Genomic DNA, 22457 nt, shown 5'->3' with positions numbered 1-22457 from the left:
CGGGTGCGGCTTCCATTCCTCCCCCCTCCTGCTTTTCCGCCAAAACCAGCAGAAACTGCGTCTCGGCAGCAGTTTGACGATGCAGTTAGGGATTGTCGTTCGGTTCCTATTGTTTCCGTCTCGGGAGACGCTGCCCCAGGGGCATCTCGATTAGGGGGAGGAGTCCATATAGATCTTCGGGATCAAGTGCATGTCGAGAGCCTTCCCGCGATGGCGAAAGGCTGTTTGGAGGCTGCGTCAAAAGCCTCTAAGCATATCGCTCAGTTATCTGGCCAATTGTTTGCGAACAGTCTTTTGTTACGGCGTGACCATTACCTGGCGTCAAACGTTGCGAAGACGTTTTTTCGTACACGTTCGGTACAGGAAAATTTACTTTTCGGTCCCGATTTTAATATTGTCCTAGACAAGGATTTGTCGCGACCAGTCCCGAACACTCGACCCTCAACCTCTGGTAAACGTCGGTCCACGTTTTCGGGGTTCAAGCCGCCTCCTGTGAAAAAGGCTGCTTTTTTACAGTCGGCTCGGATCGCTAGGGTTCCTGATACTAGGAGGCAACCAGGTAACAACCCGTCTTCCGCTAAGCGAGGACGCAAACGACGTACTGCGTTCCGTTCTCAGTCCACCAAAGGCGTTGCGCCTACGGGTGGTAAGCGGTTGGGGTGAGGATACGTGAACGATCGGCAGTTGCTTTCGGAGGTTTCGTTAGCAACCATACCCGTGGGGGGCAGGCTCCGCCAATTCCTTCGAAATTGGTGCAAGCTGCCTGGTCTCGACCCCTGGGTTCTGTCGGTCGTTCGACACGGTTACAAAATACCCTTTTCTTTGAGCCCCCCTCTTACTTCCACTCCGAGAATGCCGCCGTTACCGTCCGCGGATCGGCGCTTTTTAGTGGAGAGTATGATTGCCGAGTTTCTCGACAAAGGGGCCATCCAGAGAGTCAGTCTGGACACTCCGGGATTTTATTTTCATCTTTTCTTCGCCCGGAAGAAAAATGGGGAATGGAGACCAATCTTAAATTTGAAACCACTGAACGTCTACGTCGATGTTCCTTCCATGAAAATGGAAACGGTTCATTCGGTCCGGAACCTGCTTCAAATTGGGGAGTGGGCTGCGTCGATCGATCTGAAAGATGCATACGTCCATGTCCCGGTGCACAAGGTGTTTTGGAAGTTTCTGCGCTTCCTGTTCGACGGGAAAGCGTACGAGTTTCGTGTGCTCCCGTTCGGTTTGGCGACGAGTCCCCATGCTTTTACACGTGTAGTAAAAGCGGTGGTAGGTCATGTTCATTTGTTAGGGGTTCGAATGCATACCTATCTGGATGATTGGTTGATCCCAGCTTCGTCGCAACAGGAGTGTCAGACCAATGTCGGGTTGGTTTTGGACACGATCCTTCAATTGGGTTTTATTCCCAATTGGGTGAAATCGGAGTTAACGCCGGCTCAGATTTTCACATATCTCGGAGTGGTCTTCGATCTTGTGGTAGCATCGGTTCGTCCCACCGATGCGCGTATCCACAATTTCCAAACATCGGCGCGACGTTTGATGGGGGAGCAAAGTACTACGGTACGATCTCTCCACGTGGTGTTGGGCCACCTCGAATCTCTGGCCTCATTGATCGTGCGGTTCAGACGATTCAAACGACCACTCCAGTGGCATTTGTCCCCACGGTGGGATGGTCACAATTGGGACACGATAGTGCCTCTGGGCCCATGGTTCACTCATCAGATACAGGAGTGCCTGTCGGACAAGTGCATGTCCCCATCGGTTCCGTTGCACCCCCCTGCTCCGGATCTGATCCTGTTCACGGATGAGTCGCTGCACGGGTACGGGGTGCATCTGTTGGATCAACACATTTCAGGGGTATGGAATCTCTCCGAGAGGAAGCTTCATATCAACTGTTTGGAGATGGAGGCAGTGCATCGTGCCTGTCTTCATTTCTGGTGTGTTCTTCGACACCGTCGAATTCTGTTGAGATGTGACAATACGTCGGTAGTGGCATATCTCAATCGTTGGGGTGGAACCAAATCGGAGACTTTGGGTCGCAAAGCTCTTGCGATTTTGGAATTCTGCGACCAACTAGGGACCACTCTGTGGGCGAAACACATTCCTTCATCGGTGAATGTGTTAGCAGATGCCCTCAGTCGACATACCCCTGTTCAGACGGAGTGGATGTTGAACAAAGGGGTGGTCGCAGCAGTTCTTCGCGTGTGAGGCAGTCCACAGGTGGACATGTTTGCCACACGGTTGAACAACCAATTGCCGGTGTTCGTGTGGATTGGACGGGACTGGATTTTTATGCCTTCCCTCCTCCTGTCTTACTCGGCAAGGTGTTGACCAAAGTGGTCCAGGAACCTTGTCACGTGACGTTGATAGCTCCTCTGTGGGTGGCGCAGCCCTGGTTTCCACAGCTCCTGTCATTGTTAGTTGCAGTCCCGTTCCGGTTACCAGTGTTGTCTGATCTACTCAGCCAGCGACTGAGTCAGACGGTGTGGCATCCGAAGCCGGAGGTCTTCCGGCTTCACGCGTGGAGGTTATCAGGGCTTCCTTGCGACGTAGAGGTTTTTCGACAAGAATTGCGCATCTCGTCTCTTCAGCAAAGCGCAAATCTACCGAGTCGGTTTATCAGTGTCACTGGCGTATGTGGGTTCGTTGGGTGAACGCACGGGATTTCGATCCCTTATCGCCTACTGTCAACGATTTAGCGGAGTACTTTCTGGCGTTGGTCCAAGAAAGGAAACTTAAAGTCACGACAGTGAAAAGTCACAGAGCTGCGATTTTCACTACTCTTAAACAGTGTGGATGTCGTGACTTTTCTACGAACTTGGTGTTGCATGATTTACTTAAATCATTACAATCCACGGTTGAACGACCTTCCATTATTCCGAAATGGAATGTCTTTCTGGTGTTACATGCTCTTAAGGGTGCGCCTTATGAGCTGTTGAGGTTTGCTAGTCTTCGTGCCTTAACGTGGAAGACTGTTTCTGGTTTCACTGGCAGCTTGTCGTCGGATCAGTGAAATACATGCTTTTTTGCATGACTTGGTTGATTACAATTCGGACGGGTCTGTCACTATACGTACCGACCCTATCTTTGTTGCTAAAAACCAGTCTCCGGGGGAAGAGTTTCCACCTACTGTCATTCACAGTTTATCTCGTACACTGTCATCTGATAACTCGGATAGACTTCTTTGCCCGGTGAGAGCATTGAAGTATTATTTGGAGCATACGAAAAACCGGCGGCAGGGTAAAAAGAGATTGTTTATTTCTTATACCATTAGGCCGGGTGATGTCACAAAAAATGCTTTGTCTCGATGGATAGCAGCTACCATCAAGCTAGCATATGAGATGGTGGGTGATCATGTGTTACGGAATTTCTCTGTTAAACCACATGAGATCCGAGCCATTTCTGCTTCCCTGAATTTTCATGACTCTTTAGATATTATAAAGGTCATGAATGCAGGGGTTTGGAAAGGACGGCACACTTTTGACCATTTCTATTTCCGGGATATGGCGGTTGGTCCTGACGGTACGCGTAGGATACAGACAGTCATTGCGGCTCAATGGAAAAGGGTCGACCTCTTTTCCGTCCGACTGCCATCGATTCACGCTTCGGACATGTTTAACACTCCACCCTTCTCTGAGGGATGGGGTTTTTTTTTGTAGTGTTGTCTACCGTTTCCTCTCCCTGGGGAGATGTTTTTCCTCCCTTTCATGGGGATGAGTTTTTCTTTTGGGAAGCCCCTTTTTATTCCCAAAAGTTTTTTGACTCCTTGTTACCGTATGTCGTGGTTCGTCCTATCTCCATGTCATTACTTCAAAGGAGCTTTTTGGGTACGGGTAAGTCCTCTATTTTCTTACCTCCTCCCATTAATGTTGAATTCACGTGCTCTAACGGTGTCATTGCACGTCCGTTATAGCATATTTGTTGTGCTAGCACAGTAAGTTGAATAAGACTATTAGAAAATTTGTTTCTAATTTTCATTATTATTCATACTTACCTAGTGCTAGCACAACAAACTATAACTCCCACCCACCCCTATGAGGCTTTCCCTCGGTGGGTGGACTTTGAACCGAGAATGAAGTTACAGGTAGCCCGTGCAAGGATAGCATTGCGCATATCCGGCAAGGGAGAGAATTCTGCAGTGTGTAGGTATGACTCAGGTTGAATAGCATATTTGTTGTGCTAGCACTAGGTAAGTATGAATAATAATGAAAATTAGAAACAAATTTTCTAATTTTAGAATATTGTTGGTTGCAGTTTTGATATCATGGGTTTTTTAAAGTGATAGTTTTAGAATACTGCTTGTTGCAGTTTAACTCTTCTTTTTTTTTTAGTTTAAATTTAATATTTAAATGTTTGTTGGGCGCAGGTTACGATCCCTCTGGATCACGACTACACGATGACGACGATGAACGGTGACTCTAGCCCGGACACAGAGGTTTCTCTCGACTCGTACTTCTCGTTCTTGAACTCCAACTACCAGGAGGAGATGCTGGTGTCACTGAACGCGCTCCGCAAGAGCGGTGAGTTCTGTGACGTGAAGTTCATCGTGGACGACCACGAGTTCCCGGCACACCGTGCTGTGCTGGCGACGTGCAGCCCGCTCCTCTTCGACATGTTCACCAAGGGAGATAAGTCGGCCACGCTGGAGATGTTCAAGTTGAAGGACATTGACTTCACCAGTTTTGAGCATTTGTTAACGTACATGTATACAGGCAGGTACGTACAAGAGCCAGCTGAATTAATTTAACATGTATATATGTGTGGGGTATACGTTCATGTATACATGTATATGCAGGTTGGTAAACAAGCCAGATGTTGGCTTTAACATGTTATGAATGAATTTAAGATGTATATATGTGTGGTGTGTACGTTTATGTATATATGCAGGTTGGTAAACAAGCCAGGTGTTGGTTTTATTTTCTTTAAACGTGCTACGAATGAATTTAAGATGTACATGTGTTGTAATATGTATGTAGGGACATATATAGAGGGAGGTATACAAAATTAATTTACTGCATATATAAATTATTAATATTTATTAATTAGTTTTTGTCTCGGCATTTTTAATTAGTACTGGTATGTATTAATATGCTTTTAATTTGTCACAAATTGGATAAAAATAGTACAGCAAACTATCCACAAAAAATAAAAATGGAATAATTTGTTGCCTTACAACATCATTTGTATTAATGAGTATAAATACATTTTTTAACTTTTGGATATATTCAGGATTTACTGGTTGATAACTTGTTGGCTGCTTCATGCTCATTATGTTTTCACACTGAATATAAAAAGACCAAGATGCTAGTCTTAATAACTGATGTGATTCCCCCTCCCCCATTTCCTTTTCGTGAGGATGAATAAGATATTTCTGTTTGCCAGAATGAATAAGATATTTCCGTTTCCTAGGATGTAAGATATTTCAGTTTGCCAGGATGAGTAAGATATTTGTGTTGCCAGGATGAATAAGATATTTTTGTTGCCAGGATGAATAAGATATTTATGTTGCCAGGATAAGTAAGATATTTATGTTGCCAGGATGAGTAAGATATTTATGTTTGCCAGGATGAGTAAGATATTTATGTTGCCAGGATCTGTTGCCAGGATGAGTAAAATATTTCTGTTGCCAGGATGAGTAAAATATTTGTTTGCCAGGATGAGTAAACTATTTCTGTTTGCCAGGATGAGTAAAATATTTCTGTTTCCAGGATGAGTAAGATATTTCTGTTTGCAAGGATGAGTAAAATATTTCTGTTGCCAGGATGAGTAAGATATTTCTGTCTGCCAGGATGAGTAAGATGTGTCTGTTTGCCAGGATGAGTAAGATGTGTCTGTTTTTAGGATGAACGTGCCCCCGGAAGAGGTTCAGCCACTGTACGTGACGGCGCTCCGGCTGAAGATGGATCTGGCGTCGCGCGCCTGCGCCAACTTCCTGGCAGCTAAACTGAGCCCTGTGAACTGCCTAGGTATCTTCATTTCATCCACAGCAGGGGGCTCTCCATGGCGGGGGCCCCGGCTTGTGTCATGTCTCTACCTTGACATTTCAGGTGTCTCTTGCCGTACTGACGCAACGTGACCAGTGATCCGGTAAGCTGCCCCCTTCTAATCCTCCATCCATTTAGTCGGCATGTATCACTTAAATCAATTTTCATTACGCTTTGTAAAACTCATTAACATATATCTTATAAAATATAAATTTCAATGCTTTTTTCTTCTGTTTTGTTTTTGTTTGATAATTTCATTTTAATTTGTAAAATATTTCTTTGGTGAGGTGTCGTGAAACTTCTCAAATATAATTTAAAAATTTATAAATGTAATGCTATTTTATGATCAGTTTAAATGAATATTAAAAAACCTCAATTAAATCATTTTATAGTTACTGATGTTAAATATTTAATTAGAAATTCTTTTTATTTAATAATTTGTACTATTGATAAGGTACAATGGTACGTGAAATTAACATTTAGATTAACTGCTAAGTTTACTTAAATTATTTTTAAAAATTTGTTAATAAAATAATGTACGTGTAATGCAGGGAAACAGTTTGGTTAAGTATTTTTATATCTTTACCCTTTTTTTTCTTCCTTAAGTTCTGTTAAAATTGTTTCTTTCAATTTTTGATTTAACAAAAAAAAACAGTTCACTAAATTCAATGATTCTAAACATTAAGCTTGTGACCTACTCTGAAGCCATAACTGACAGACAATACATATTTTACACCATATTAGTCCCAAATAATGGAAGCATGAAGTTTCTTGAAAACTGCTTAATGTTTGTGATAACTTGCCATTTTATGTAGGAACGTAACTGTTCGAAACTCAAGAGATAGGATAAACTCAGAGAATCATTTCTTACCTTTATTACATCGCATGTCTTTTGTCTACTACCCGCCTGGTAAACATTTTTTAAATTTGCCACCGAGGCTTCAAAATCACTGGACAGTCCACAATCTCCCACATGACTAATCATATCATAATCTAATACGTGTGAATCCCCCCCATCCCCAGTCCCTTCCTCTCTCCCTCTCCCCCCCCCCCCCCCCCCCCCCCCCCCCCCCAGCCGAGCAGAACCCTGAAGTTAAGATGTGACTGTATTCATGTTACAAAGACTGTTCGCAAATTATATATTTATCAGTGTTTGGCTGTAAGCTTCACTGAATGGGTCTAGCCTGTGCTAAAGGTAAGCATGTAGTAATGTGCTGTTTTTTTAGTACACCCTCACCTACACCAAAATATCTAAGGGCAGATAACTACTTGTGAATTTGTAGAAAATATTACATGGACATATATTTTATACTTGGCACAAAATTGTGTTATAATTTTTAATACTTTATTTGCCCTTTGATTTTTTGCTTATCGGTTGGTATTGTCTGTTTGAAATACATTATAAATTCATGTACACATTTCAAGCATGACAGAACATATTTAAGGTATTTTAGTATTTTCTATTGTGTTTTAAAATACTGTTTGGATAGTGTGTACATTATGTGTATGTTTTTATAATTTTTATATAAATATATTTGTCATTTACCGTTGTATTAGTATTATCTGTAGGTAACTAGCTAAGCATTTCAACATAATGTTAACACTTGATACTCCATATTTGTCATTTACCGTTGTATTAGTATTATCTGTAGGTAACTAGCTAAGCATTTCAACATAATGTTAACACTTGATACTCCATATTTGTCATTTACCGTTGTATTAGTATTATCTGTAGGTAACTAGCTAAGCATTTCAACATAATGTTAACACTTGATACTCCATATTTGTTCAAAGTGGTGCCACTTTTTGTTTTCTGTTCATTTTATTTTTACTACTCAAGACAGTCCAAGGAATATCTAACATTCAGATACATTAAGCTAATGGTTGAATAGCGTCCATCACATTTCATACATTTGTACCTGGGACTTTAATTGTATATCGTGACATTTTCTTACATTAGAAGTACTGTAAAACAAATTAGTGCAATAGTTCACCCAGCTGTTGTAAGTTGTATTGTCATTTTAATGTAAAAATGGCAGCATTATTCATGATGAATGCAATTATGGAAATCACATCTTTTTTCCATATGATACATTGCAACAGACAGGATGTACATATGGAGTTAACAGACCAGATGTACGTGTAGAGTTGACAGACCGGATGTACGTGTAGAGTTGACAGGCCGGATGTACGTGTAGAGTTGACAGACCGGATGTACGTGTAGAGTTGACAGGCCAGATGTATGTGTAGTTGACAGGCCGGATGCACGTGTAGAGTTGACAGGCCGGATGCACGTGTAGAGTTGACAGGCCGGATGCACGTGTAGAGTTGACAGGCCGGATGCACGTGTAGAGTTGACAGGCCGGATGCACGTGTAGAGTTGACAGGCCGGATGCACGTGTAGAGTTGACCGGCCGGATGCACGTGTAGAGTTGACCGGCCGGATGCACGTGTAGAGTTGACCGGCCGGATGCACGTGTAGAGTTGACAGGCCGGATGCACGTGTAGAGTTGACAGGCCGGATGCACGTGTAGAGTTAACAGAATCGATGTACGTGTAGGTTATCCATGACAAATGGAATAGGGACTCATTAAAACTTAATCTTATTTGAGGCTAGTTCTATTAATTTCCCAACCAATGGCTTAGTTAGTATGTCACGATTCTGGTTAACTTTATACTTTGATAAAAGTTTACTTTTGTAAATGTGTTTTGGACACTTTGATAACTAACCTTGAGGTCTCTGGTTGTTGAGAAATCTAGTTTAAAACAATTTGTTGATGGGTGTTTGAAAAAGCATAAGTTATTTGAAGCATATCGATAAGAAAGCGATAAATTCCTTGAAGTGTTTTGAGTAGTATTACCGTTGTAGGAAATAAATGTACTATCATCTTCATTGTAATTAGATGGGTTTAACCTGCCTCGTCAAAACATTTTAACGAAAATATTTGAGAGATCTGTTAAACATACGGCCAGTCATCATTTAAGACTAGGGTGAACTTGTGCAGATGTTCGATATTCAAAAATTAAGATTAGCATGATCTAATTATTTGTGTAACTGTTTGATATCAATCACTTCAATCATCTCGGTTCGACTTTGCCTTGCAGACATTCGTACATCTCTTCTTGATTCCGAGTTCAGAAGACAGCTGGACCAATACATAGAGACCAACATAGAGGAGGTTAAAAACACCAAGCAGTTCTACAATCTACCTCGCGTCCAGGTGGAAGTCGTTGGTAGGTGTTCACGTTTGTTTTTCATACCTGTAGTAGAGTATAACATAGAGAAGGTTAAAAACACCAAACAGTTCTACAATCTACCTCGCGTCCAGGTGGAAGTCGTTGTGTGTTCACGTTTGTTTTTTACACCTGTAGTAGAGTATAACATAGAGAAGGTTAAAAACACCAAACAGTTCTACAATCTACCTCGCGTCAAGTCGTTGGTAGGTGTTCACGTTTGTTTTTTACACCTGTAGTAGAGTATAACATAGAGAAGGTTAAAAACACCAAACAGTTCTACAATCTACCTCGCGTCAAGTCGTTGGTAGGTGTTCACGTTTGTTTTTTACACCTGTAGTAGAGTATAACATAGAGAAGGTTAAAAACACCAAACAGTTCTACAGTGTACCTCGCATCCAGGTGGAAGTTGTTGGTATGTGTTTCTGTTTGGTTTTCACATGTGTAGTAGAGTTCGAGTTTTCTTGAGGGCGGTACATTTACTCACAACATGAGCTTGCAGGCCTGGCCGTTATTGGGGAACTATCATTACCATATTTTCCGTCTTATTACACGCACTGGTGTATAAACCACACCCCTTGTTTTTAGACCAAGTTCCAACCTTTGTTCGTACATAAACCGCATCTTTAAATAAGCCGCAGTTAAAATAAAGCCACAATCTTAATTACAGTTAATTATTGTTTCTATTTAATAATAATAAAGAGATCCATTCTCCCTTAAATTCAAACAATAAATAATTGTTGATTGTGTTGCTTTCAGTTTCATTTCACCTAATGGGAAAGTTTCGTAAACAAAACACCGTTGACAAACCCCGCTATTTTTACGAAAATATGAACAAGAACTTGATAATGCTAATTTCGTAATCTTGCATTAGTTGCAAAGAAAAAAACCCAAACATGATAATATTTTATTTGTCCCCGTATGATTACAAAGCGTGAACCCCCCAAAAAGAGGCACAAGTGAAAATTCTTAGTAGATCTACTCACTCGATTGCAAAACACACATTTCTCTGTAATCTAACTAGCGTGCCGTGTGCAAAAATTACATATTCAAACAAGGTCGGGTCAAGTTGGAGTGGTAATGAACCGAAACTAAGCACAGTCCTATCGATCATTTACAGCTCCGACATTATTTTATAACTTTTAAACGACGGCCTTTAAAATATATATATATATTTGACGAGAATTATATATATATAATTACATGCAATATAATGAAATACATTACAACAACGTTATTCTCTGTATAAATTAGCGGGCTAATTAAATTGGAAATGTCGACATTTAACACAAACATTACAGGTACTCCGATTATGTGATTTTAATTCGCAAGCTTCGTACTAAACTTAAATTTTGATATATTAATTAAAAACATTACAAACAGGTTAGAAACAGTGGTGTTAAAGATATCAAGAAACTGTTTTGATGTCCTTGTTAAGGTCCGGCTTTTGCAATTGGCCATAAATGGCCATGACATTGTAATTGTATCACGTGACATAAATAAAGCGCACCGTGTTATAAACCGCACCTTGCAATTCACAGTAAAAACATAGTGGCTTATATGCCGAAAAATATGGTAGTTAGAGGAGACTAATTTTAGCTTCCCCTAATATGTGATAGAAGTAACAATAATTGTGTTTGTGTAGGAGCTGTTGTACATAAATAACAGTAATTGTGTAGGAGCTGTTGTATAGAAATGACAGTAATTGTGTTTGTGTGTAGGAGAAATAACAGTAATTGTGTTTGTGTGTAGGAGTTGTTATACAGAAATAATGGTAATTATGTTTATGTTTAGGAGAAATAACTAATTGTGTCTGTATAGGAGCTGTTGTACAGAAATAACAGAAATTGTGTGTTTTTGTGTAGTTGTACAGAAATAACAGTAATTGTGTTTTTTTGTGTAGTAATAACAGTAATTGTGTTTGTGTGTACGAGCTGTTGTACAGAAATAACAGAAATTGTGTTTTTTGTGTAGTTGTACAGAAATAACAGTAATTGTGTTTGTTTATAGGAGCTGATGACAACCTGTTGAACTCGAGTAATCGCCACCACCTGTTTGAGCTGGTTCTTGACTGGGCACACAACACACTGGACAGTCACAAGGCCAAAATCGACTTCATCACAGAACAGGTAGGTCACTCGTCTTGTGTCAGGTCCGTAACTTCATCACAGAACAGTTAGGTCACTCGTCTTGTGTCAGGTCCGTAACTTCATCACAGAACAGGTAGATCGCTCGTCTTGTGTCAGGTCCGTAACTTCATCACAGAACAGTTAGGTCACTCGTCTTGTGTCAGGTCCGTAACTTCATCACAGAACAGGTAGGTCACTCGTCTTGTGTCAGGTCCGTAACTTCATCACAGAACAGTTAGGTCACTCGTCTTGAGTCAGGTCCATAACTTCATCACAGAACAGTTAGGTCACTCGTCTTGTGTCAGGTCCATAACTTCATCACAGAACAGTTAGGTCACTCGTCTTGTGTCAGGTCCGTAACTTCATCACAGAACAGTTAGGTCACTAGTCTTGTGTCAGGTCTGTAACTGATCACAGAACAGGTAGATCGCTCGTCTTGTGTCAGGTCCGTAACTGATCACAGAACAGTTAGGTCACTCGTCTTGTGTCAGGTCCGTAACTTCATTACAGAACAGTTAGGTCACTCGTCTTGTGTCAGGTCCGTAACTTCATCACAGAACATTTGGTAATTCTGATTCGTAGTCAATAGAGGAAACCCACTACATTTTCTTAATGCAGCAAGGGATCTTTTATATGCACTTTCCCATAGATAGAAAAGCATATACCACGGCCTTTGACCAGTTGTGGTGCACTGGTTAAAACAAGAAAAAATCCAATCAATTGAACGGATCCACTGAGGTGGTTCAATCCTGCGATGCAAGCACCTCAAGCGAGCGCTCAACTGACTGAGCTAAATCCCGCCCCTTGTGACTTGTCTGATGCACTTGTGACTTGTCTGATGCACTTGTGACTTGTCTGATGCACTTGTGACAGGTTCTTAGCTATTGATAGGCTGCAGTGGATTTTCTCAACATTTTTATTCTAATTGTTCTTTAGTTAATGGGTTTGTCAGCTACCTATTTCAACATCGGTTTAATGTAATTAAATGTTTGTCTTCTTTTTGTATTATTTAAAAAATTTGTATTCTACAAAAAAAATCAAGGTCCCATTTTACGAAGCGATTTTAGTGCTAAGATTGCCTTAAATGCGTAACTACCTTAGCGCTAAGTTCTCTTTGCAAAATGGGTCTTAGGATGATATTTTTTTTTAGTATTGGTTGTCTGTAGGTTCTCCTACACTATACTTAACAAAACTGTTACTGTTTGACAGGTGAATGTTTTGTTGCTGTCGTCGGACAACACTCTACAGAACGTGACGGACACGGACGAGATAGAGAACCTGAAACAGGATGAGGTCGTCCAGGACTACAAGAAGCTGATCCGCAGACAGGTGAGTCCCGGCGGCTCTCGGTCTAACAACTAGCTTTAACACAGTCATTCGTGTGTAGTCATACTGGGCAGGTGGGGCTTTGTATCTCTCTGCTTGCTGCACTTAGTAACAACTGTCAATGATATATCTTCCTGAGCCACTACCAAGTTTTTTCTGTATGTGGATGCCTCTTATTTCAGTCCAAATTTAAATCAGCGTCTCCCTAACCTCTCCATTTAAAGGGAGCTATCACTTTTTCTCTTCATTAGTACTTTTTAGCTCCCTTAGTATGTGAATTTATATAGTATCAGTGTGGTAATATCTTAAATGGCTCCCCATAATCTTAAGTTAGGGAAGCAGATAATCACTGCCCTTAAATAATTTTCATGGTACGGTCCTAGTGTTAACCCACTATCATACTAATAATTTGCATCATTGAAACCCACCCAAAATATTGTATATAATTTTGCCAGTGGCAAGACCTGTTGTTCTCAGCAACAAGCAGAGAGAAAATGGCAGTATTATGTTTAGGAATGCTATTTGAACTATGTTGATGCTTATATATTAGACATGTGACTTTTCCTATCAATAAGTGCACTTTCTGGCGTCTGCATGTTACGAAGAACATGAAAGTGACCTGCCACCCCACGACTCTCTCTCCACCTGCTGTGTCTCATACAGGTAAGATTTTACCTTCTTACGCTAGTGTTATACTCGTCTACACTTGAAAACTGCATGATGTTTTTTTAAAGCGGATTTGATCATGTGTGTTTTGTTTCCGTTTCTAGAGTGGTCTGAACCGTGGCCGTGATTCGGTGGACAGTAACTCGAGCAGTAACAGCGGGGGTCAGCCGTTCCACAAGTTCAGCATCAACCCCGAGACTCCGCCCATTCAGCAGAACGAGTGGACCGTCATCGCATGCTACAGAAATGCAGGTCAGTGTCCGTGTCTTTAGGGAGAGGGGGACGTAGCCCAGTGGTAAAGCATTCGCATGATGCATGGTCGGTCTAGGATCTATCCCCATCAGTGGGCCCATTTGGGCTATTTCTCGTTCCAGCCAGCACACCATGACTGGTATAAAAAGACCGTGGTGTGTGTGTATGTGTCTTTTGAAGCAGAGTTTCTGCCAGAGGGTTCGAAGGGTAAAATTAAGTCCCCAAAAATCTTGAAAATTAATGGATACATTTTTATAATAAAAAATTTAAACATTATTGTAAGACAACTGCTGTTTACAAGTTGTAAAAGTTCATGAAATTCAGTGTTCCAATTTTAAAAGATTTCTAACACATAACAGGGCTAAAAATTCGCACGAATCTCCAAATCCGATTCGCGCCAGGATTCGCGCAAGCATAAAACATCCGAATCTATTTGGATTCGCGTGAAATATTTCCAAAAATTTATTAAATTGAATAATCAATGAGTAAAACATTAGCGAATTATTAGTCAGGTCATCAACCTTCAGTTTAAACTGGCTTCAAAAGCGTAGCATACATTCGAATACGTGCATGTTCGAAACATAGTGTTTTATCAAGATTAGTCTGGCCTGGAGCCAAGCGGTGGTTGGCCCATTTTTATGAACCAAATTGAAAACTAAGAGAGCCGAAAGGAACATATTTTTTCAATTTTTGCATAATAACAATAGACAGTAATTAAGTGTTCCCAAATTTACTAATACACCAAACATTTATATCGCTGATATTATGTTCCTAATCTTGAATTACCTGCTCTTTTTAATCATTACATGTTTTTGTCGGTTGTAGAAATATGCTTCAAAAATATCCATACAAACATTGAACCAATGCACAAAATATATCAGTAAACGTATCCTATGCGCTGTTTACGAATAAGCAATCATCGAAAAGTAATAGGCTGCGTTCAGCCAGACCGAGCGGAAAAACGTCCGCCTGCTGGTTTGTGCGGTTCACGGTAAACCAAATGGCCACATTGGGAACCAATCAAATAGTTTGTGAACGTTAACGAAACGTTTGCTGGCTGAACTTACGGCTGGTAAGACACCTAAAAACACTAACTGTAAAAAAAAAAACCTGTGAGTAAAAATTTATATATATATGTGTGGCTGCACGACAAAAGGTGCCGGATGTCGCGCATTGTAATATCGCGTAACAGCCAATTACAATAAAATACATTTTTTTTTTTTTTTTTCGTTTTTAGCACAAACAGTTTTTAAAACAACTTAACTTTCATACTAATACATAGTTTTTCCTAAAATAAAACAATAAAACATGTTATTTGGTGATTGTGTACAACCTGTCAAATTCTAATTGTCTTTAATTACGCAAGAATTAATCACTTATTTGGCCGAGTTTATTATAAAACTTGGACTTTTCAACGCCAAGTATTGCATGCCACTGGAAAGGTCGTGAACTCTACTTTCTAAATATAGCAAGTGCGCAGATATATTTGTCATGTAGGAGTAATGCGCATTGAGACAATTTCCGTGGCAAAATTCAACAATTACTTTTTCCCAAACTACGAAATAAGAAAAACGTGCGATCGTCTGTTCAATTTATGAAGTAAAAATGCATTTGAAGTAGTACTAAGACTGTATATGTTGTAATGCGAGACGTGAAACGTATTTAAATCGAGCTAAATCGAGACGAGCATGTAAAAAAACAAGTGCCTGCTCGATTCACGGTATCAATTGAGAAAATGGCGGCGCCCGTGAGACCAGCATGTGTAATAACAAAGGAAGCTGAGGTGGCTCGCCAGTTGATTTCGCTGTTAAACATCAATGCCAGTATGAGAAACATTGCTTCTGACGATGTGTTACAAGACATTATTATGGACTACTTTGTAATTAGGGATCAGAGTGAGTCGGAATCGGATTTCGAATCAAACTAATCAAACGAATCTATTTACTGAAATTGAGGTGGTCATCGGGCTCATTACTCTGGCCGTGTTACAACCTGGTATGTGAGAACTTACTGTATGTTCAAAGCTGGAGAACTATTGACTTATGTTTGACTAAATATTCCTGTCTAGTCATAGCATTCATATTTGGTGTGAGCACTGATAGTTTCTCATTTTATTGATGGTGGATACTATTGTGCATTTTGTTTTTTTTGTTTAAAAAAAAAAAAAAAAAAAATTTTAATTTTTTTATTATTATTTTTTTTTTTTTTAAAGGGGGGGGGGGGAATGTATAATGGAGGTTCAATATAAATTCTTGTCAATGGCATATACTGTTAAAACAAATATTACATGGTTACAGAGTACAGAATAACTTGGTTGGCATATATTATTATTATTAATGAAGATTTCAAGCAATAATGAATCAGGTTTTTTGTGTAAAACTTCGGACTTCATTTTCTCAAAGATGGTCCTTTGAAAAAAATCATAATTGTCTGTACAAAAAGTTCAATATTTCGGAAAGTTTTCATCAGATTTTCATAATTAAAACAGAATTATGCTCTGTAGAATGTGCTTTATCTTATTCCTTCAAAAACACCTTCTTCTTTTTTTTGACCATGTGGCACCTTTTGTCATGCAGCCACACATATATATATTATTTTTTGCTTTAAAATTGGATAAACTGTTACTAACAAATTGGTTATTCTTTTCAATAAATAGTAAGGTGGGTTTTTTGACGTTTTTAATCCTTTATGTTGATAAAGTTCTTCTCTGAATTTTTAGCTCTGCATAACCACCTAGATGTAGTACTTACGATGGTTTTTATTTTTATTACATACTCTCAAGTTAGTGAAGGGAGAGATATCTGAGAACATTGTAACTGGTGTCTTAATTCAGGGAGTTTTCCTAAAGGTAAAGTAGGTAAGAATCAAAACCTTCAAGTCTTTTAGGTATGTACTGTTAACATTCGTGACAGTTTCTTCAGAAAGGTTACAAATTAGTTTAGACTTTCCTGTTTGCCTTTCAAAAAGCCAGTGACATGTGTTCAGTCATCTTGCATACATTAGTAAGTAAACCCCCTCAGAGACTCCAGGATCACAGTTTTGCATCTTCAGCTCCAAACATACAGTAACTACCACCTGTCTGGATAGTGGTCAGGATACAAACTTAGTACCTTTAAAATAGTCCTGAAAAAACTGTAACATACACAATATGTGTACCAACATAGCTATTTCAATAATTTAAGAGTAATATTTTTTTTATTTGCATTTTTATATGGTTCCCAAAGTAATGTTAAAACATAGATAAAAAGTTAGTTTGCTTTGTTCAATGACACCAATAGAGCACATTGATTTATTAAACATCAACTATTGGATGCCAAACATTTGGTAATTAAATGCACAAAGTGGAAAAGAAATGTCACAATGGGATATCAAATCATTCTCTTTTTTGGACAAGAAACGAGAAATCCTGTTCTTCCTGTGTTGGCATCTTAATTATTGTCAATGATTACTGTGTGTTCATACATGTGTAATTATAATTGATGTTGACCAAGCTTTAAAAGGATGGGGTTTTTAAATCCCATATTTGGATCCCACATCTGGCTACAGTTGTTTCGTTAGTGTCTAAGACAGAATGTTTATTTTGTTCCAGGCCACACCTATCTAGCGTTGGTGATTGTTTCGTTAGTGTCCAAGACGGAATGTTTATTTTGTTCCAGGCCACACCTATCGAGCATTGGTGATTGTTTCGTTAGTGTCCAAGACGGAATGTTTATTTTGTTCCAGGCCACACCTATCTAGCGTTGGTGATTGTTTCGTTAGTGTCTAAGACGGAATGTTTAGTTTGTTCCAGGCCACACCTATCTAGCGTTGGTGATTGTTTCGTTAGTGTCTAAGACGGAATGTTTAGTTTGTTCCAGGCCACACCTATCTAGCGTTGGTGATTGTTTCGTTAGTGTCTAAGACGGAATGTTTAGTTTGTTCCAGGTCACACCTATCTAGCGTTGGTGATTGTTTCGTTAGTGTCTAAGACAGAATGTTTATTTTGTTCCAGGCCACACCTATCTAGCGTTGGTGATTGTTTCCTTAGTGTCTAAGACGGAATGTTTATTTTGTTCCAGGTCACACCTATCTAGCGTTGGTGATTGTTTCGTTAGTGTCTAAGACGGAATGTTTAGTTTGTTCCAGGTCACACCTATCTAGCGTTGGTGATTGTTTCGTTAGTGTCTAAGACAGAATGTTTATTTTGTTACAGGCCACACCTATCTAGCGTTGGTGATTGTTTCCTTAGTGTCTAAGACAGAATGTTTATTTTGTTCCAGGTCACACCTATCTAGCGTTGGTGATTGTTTCGTTAGTGTCTAAGACAGAGTGTTTATTTTGTTCCAGGCCACACCTATCTAGCGTTGGTGATGCTGAACGGCAAGCTGGCGATGATATCGCTCCATTTCCGCATCCCACAGTTGAGTCCGTACAACAGCGGGTCGGAGGGGTCGGAGTCCCCTGTGTCCGTCGGCAGTCAGCCCAAGTTCAACATGTTCGACCGACACCAGACTTTGAATCCACTGCCCACCATGAACACACCACGCTGCGGCTTTGGTCTCCGGGCGGTCGCGGGCAGAATGATCGCTTGTGGTGAGTTAAACTGTCGCACTCATGTAGAGGGTTTGGTCTCCGGGCCATCGCGGGCAGAATGATCGCTTGTGGTGAGTTAAACTGTCATACTGATATAGAGGGTTTGGTGTCCGGGCCGTCGTGGGCAGAATGATCGCTTGTGGTGAGTTAAACTGTCGCACTCATGTAGAGGGTTTGGTCTCCGGGCCGTCGCGGGCAGAATGATCGCTTGTGGTGAGTTAAACTGTCATACTGATATAGAGGGTTTGGTGTCAGGGCGGTCGCGGGCAGAATGATGGTTTGTGGTGAGTTAAACTGTCGCACTCATATAGAGGGTTTGGTGTCCGGGCCGTAGCAGGCAGAATGATCGCTTGTGGTGAGTTAAACTGTAGCACTCATGTAGAGGGTTTGGTGTCAGGGCCGTCGAGGGCAGAATGATCGAATGATCGCTTATGAGTTAACTGTCCCACTGATTATCAGGTTTTATTTCAATTCCATCCTGAACTTGTTTTGAAATTGTTTCCGAAATAATTAATTTTACTCTAAATTTGTATTTACTTACCCTGTTTTAAATTAACTTTAGAATTTTTGTTGACTTGGTAACTACTTCATTCATGGACTTACCCATGTTTGATACTCAATAGCCGATGTATTTTTTGTGCTGGAGTGTTGTTAAACATTAATTGATTTCACCAGGTGGCTATAACCGCGGTGACATCATGGGCTCAGCCGAGGAGTACACCCTGGAGACAAACGAGTGGCGGCCGCTGCCCAACATGATGGTGGCACGGGGGCGACATGCCACCGCACAGCTTGATGGGAAGGTTTACGCCATCGGAGGATCGGACGGGCACACCGAGCTGATGTCTGTGGAGTATTACGACCCAGTTAAAAACAGCTGGACACTGGTGGCAGATCTCCTTGAGGGAAGGTCTTCTCCAGGTGAGAGAGAGAGAGAGAGAGAGAGAGAGAGAGAGAGAGAGAGAGAGAGAGAGAGAGAGAGAGAGAGAGAGAGAGAGAAAAGCAGAACAAGAGATTAATTTTTTTTTTTTTAGACAGATTCATTATCCAAGTGTTATTCCTGAAATAAAAATGAGTGTTTATCAGATTTTACATTTGTTTACATGATGTTTTTTACATTTTATAGACAATGCAGATGATGTTTTTTCACGATCAAATTTTATATTTCATAGACCATGCAGATGTTTTTTTTCGTAAGTGTTAATAACAGCTGTTATCTGGATTATTTTACTTAAAATCTCTTCAAACGTTTAGTACCTCTGTTCATTTTAAACATTATTCATTATTAGTTATACAAGTATTGGAATAACAAGAAGTATTTTTAAAATGTTAAAATCTGGGGAAATCTTGGCTTTTCAATTTAATGTGTTTTTTCTCTCCCCTTATTCAGGTGTAGCAGTGCTCAAAGGGAAGGTGTACTGTATTGGCGGCAGTATGGGGCAGAACCCCGTCAAGAAGTGCGAAGTCTTCGATTCAGATTCAAACAGCTGGAAGAGAATCTCACCCTTGAACACAGGTCAGCACCCAACTCAGAACATCCATGAGTGTGGTCAAAAATGATTGATTGAGGCACTGGCTGAAGGCACATTTTGCTTCAGATGAATATTTTTGTTCGAACCATATTTTTACAAAACTGTGGAAAAAAAATTTGAGCAACTACTGTTGATTAGTACAAAATTTTAAATCTCTAAAATGCAGGCCAGATATTATTTTATAGTTATCTTAGTGCTACGATATCGTAGAGCCATTATAGGCTTTTATGTCACTACAACATAGCCCAGACATTTATTACATTTAAAACTTCACTGCCAAAAAGAAGAAGTAATATCAATACAGTGTATGAATTATAAAACTGTTTTTAAGTACCAAGTAGTTTTCAGTCAACTTGCTGTTTTAAAAAAATCCCATTATAGACAATGTATGAATGATTAACCTCTTTATTTAGAAACAAGTAGTTTTCAGTCAACTTGCTGTTTTTAAAAAATCCCATTATAGACAATGTATGAATGATTAACCTCTTTATTTAGAAACAAGTAGTTTTCAGTCAACTTGCTGTTTTAAAAAAATCCCATTATAGACAATGTATGAATGATTAACCTCTTTATTTAGAAACAAGTAGTTTTCAGTCAACTTGCTGTTTTAAAAAAATCCCATTATAGACAATGTATGAATGATTAACCTCTTTATTTAGAAACAAGTAGTTTTCAGTCAACTTGCTGTTTTAAAAAAATCCCATTATAGACAATGTATGAATGATTAACCTCTTTATTTAGAAACAAGTAGATTTCAGTCAACTTGCTGTTTTAAAAAAATCCCATTATAGACAATGTATGAATGATTAACCTCTTTATTTAGAAACAAGTAGTTTTCACGTGACTCGCTATTTAAAAAGCAGGAAGTAATATCAAGACAATCTAGGAATTATAAATAGTTCTTAACGTAAGTAGTTTTCACGTGACTCACTATTTAAATAAAAGAAGTAATATCAAGACATTGTAGGAATTATTAAACTTCTTTAAGTAAGTAGCTTTCACGTGACTCTCTATTTAAAAAAAAGTAAGTAATATCAGGACAATGTAGGAATTATAAAACTGTTCTTTACTTAAGTAGTTTTCCCGTGACTTGCTGTTTTCAGCTCGATTCCAGGCCGCGGTGAGAGCCTTCAAGGGTCGCCTGTATGCGATTGGTGGTAGTGACGGGTGGAACTGTTTGAATTCCGTCGAGGTTTACAACCCGGAGTTCGACACCTGGGAGTTTGCTCGCCACCTCAATGTCCCCCGGCGTGGAGCAGGCATCGAGAATGTTAATGGTAAGTTGTACAGATAGCTCTGGGAGTTCGCTCGACACCTCAGTGTCCCCCGGCGTGGAGCAGGCATCGAGAATGTTAATGGTAAGTTGTACGGATAGCTGTGGGAGTTTGCTCGCCACCTCAATGTCCCCCGGCGTGGAGCAGGCATCGAGAATGTTAATGGTAAGTTGTACAGATAGCTCTGGGAATTCGCTCGACACCTCAGTGTCCCCCGGCGTGGAGCAAGCATCGAGAATGTTAATGGTAAGTTGTACGGATAGCTCTGGGAATTCGCTCGACACCTCAATGTCCCCCGGCGTGGGACAGGCATAGAGAATGTTAATTGTAAGTTGTACGGATAGCTCTGGGAATTCGCTCGACACCTCAATGTCCCCCGGCGTGGAGCAGGCATCGAGAATGTTAATGGTAAGTTGTATAGATAGCTCTGGGAATTCGCTCGACACCTCAATGTCCCCCGGCGTGGAGCAGGCATCGAGAATGTTAATGGTAAGTTGTACGGATAGCTCTGGGAATTCGCTCGACACCTCAATGTCCACTGGTGTGGGGCAGGCATAGAGAATGTTAATTGTAAGTTGTACGGATAGCTCTGGGAATTCGCTCGACACCTCAATGTCCCCCGGCGTGGAGCAGGCATCGAGAATGTTAATGGTAAGTTGTACGGATAGCTCTGGGAATTCGCTCGACACCTCAATGTCCACTGGTGTGGGGCAGGCATAGAGAATGTTAATTGTAAGTTGTACGGATAGCTCTGGGAATTCGCTCGACACCTCAATGTCCCCCGGCGTGGAGCAGGCATCGAGAATGTTAATGGTAAGTTGTATAGATAGCTCTGGGAATTCGCTCGACACCTCAATGTCCCCCGGCGTGGAGCAGGCATCGAGAATGTTAATGGTAAGTTGTACGGATAGCTCTGGGAATTCGCTCGACACCTCAATGTCCACTTGTGTGGGGCAGGCATAGAGAATGTTAATTGTAAGTTGTACGGATAGCTCTGGGAATTCGCTCGACACCTCAATGTCCCCCGGCGTGGAGCAGGCATAGAGAATGTTAATGGTAAGTTGTATAGATAGCTCTGGGAATTCGCTCGACACCTCAATGTCCCCCGGCGTGGAGCAGGCATCGAGAATGTTAATGGTAAGTTGTACGGATAGCTCTGGGAATTCGCTCGACACCTCAATGTCCACTGGTGTGGGGCAGGCATAGAGAATGTTAATTGTAAGTTGTACGGATAGCTCTGGGAATTCGCTCGACACCTCAATGTCCCCCGGCGTGGAGCAGGCATAGAGAATGTTAATGGTAAGTTGTATAGATAGCTCTGGGAATTCGTTCGACACCTCAATGCCCCCCGGCGTGGAGCAGGCATCGAGAATGTTAATGGTAAGTTGTACGGATAGCTCTGGGAATTCGCTCGACACCTCAATGTCCCCCGGCGTGGAGCAGGCATCGAGAATGTTAATGGTAAGTTGTATAGATAGCTCTGTT

At 40.6% G+C, this 22457-nt stretch overlaps 1 protein-coding gene across 3 annotated transcripts in view; it reads left to right on the top strand.

The window, feature by feature from the left end:
- Positions 1-22457, top strand: part of LOC121384632 (influenza virus NS1A-binding protein homolog) — an 89049-nt gene that overhangs the window by 59535 nt on the left and 7057 nt on the right. For all 3 annotated transcript variants that reach the window (XM_041515097.1, XM_041515098.1, XM_041515096.1), the window contains 10 exons: positions 4370-4719; positions 5845-5969; positions 9093-9221; positions 11232-11350; positions 12560-12679; positions 13447-13594; positions 17921-18166; positions 18842-19087; positions 19557-19682; positions 20802-20975. In XM_041515097.1, the coding sequence (XP_041371031.1) occupies positions 4400-4719; positions 5845-5969; positions 9093-9221; positions 11232-11350; positions 12560-12679; positions 13447-13594; positions 17921-18166; positions 18842-19087; positions 19557-19682; positions 20802-20975 (1753 nt within the window). In that variant the 5' untranslated portion in view covers positions 4370-4399. The remainder of the gene's footprint in view (positions 1-4369; positions 4720-5844; positions 5970-9092; positions 9222-11231; positions 11351-12559; positions 12680-13446; positions 13595-17920; positions 18167-18841; positions 19088-19556; positions 19683-20801; positions 20976-22457) is intronic.

This window comes from Gigantopelta aegis, chromosome 10 (assembly GCF_016097555.1).
Source record: "Gigantopelta aegis isolate Gae_Host chromosome 10, Gae_host_genome, whole genome shotgun sequence".
Lineage (NCBI taxonomy): Eukaryota > Metazoa > Mollusca > Gastropoda > Neomphalida > Peltospiridae > Gigantopelta > Gigantopelta aegis.
The sequence above is the reverse complement of the archived record's forward strand: the minus strand, read 5'-3'. Positions and strand labels throughout refer to the sequence as shown.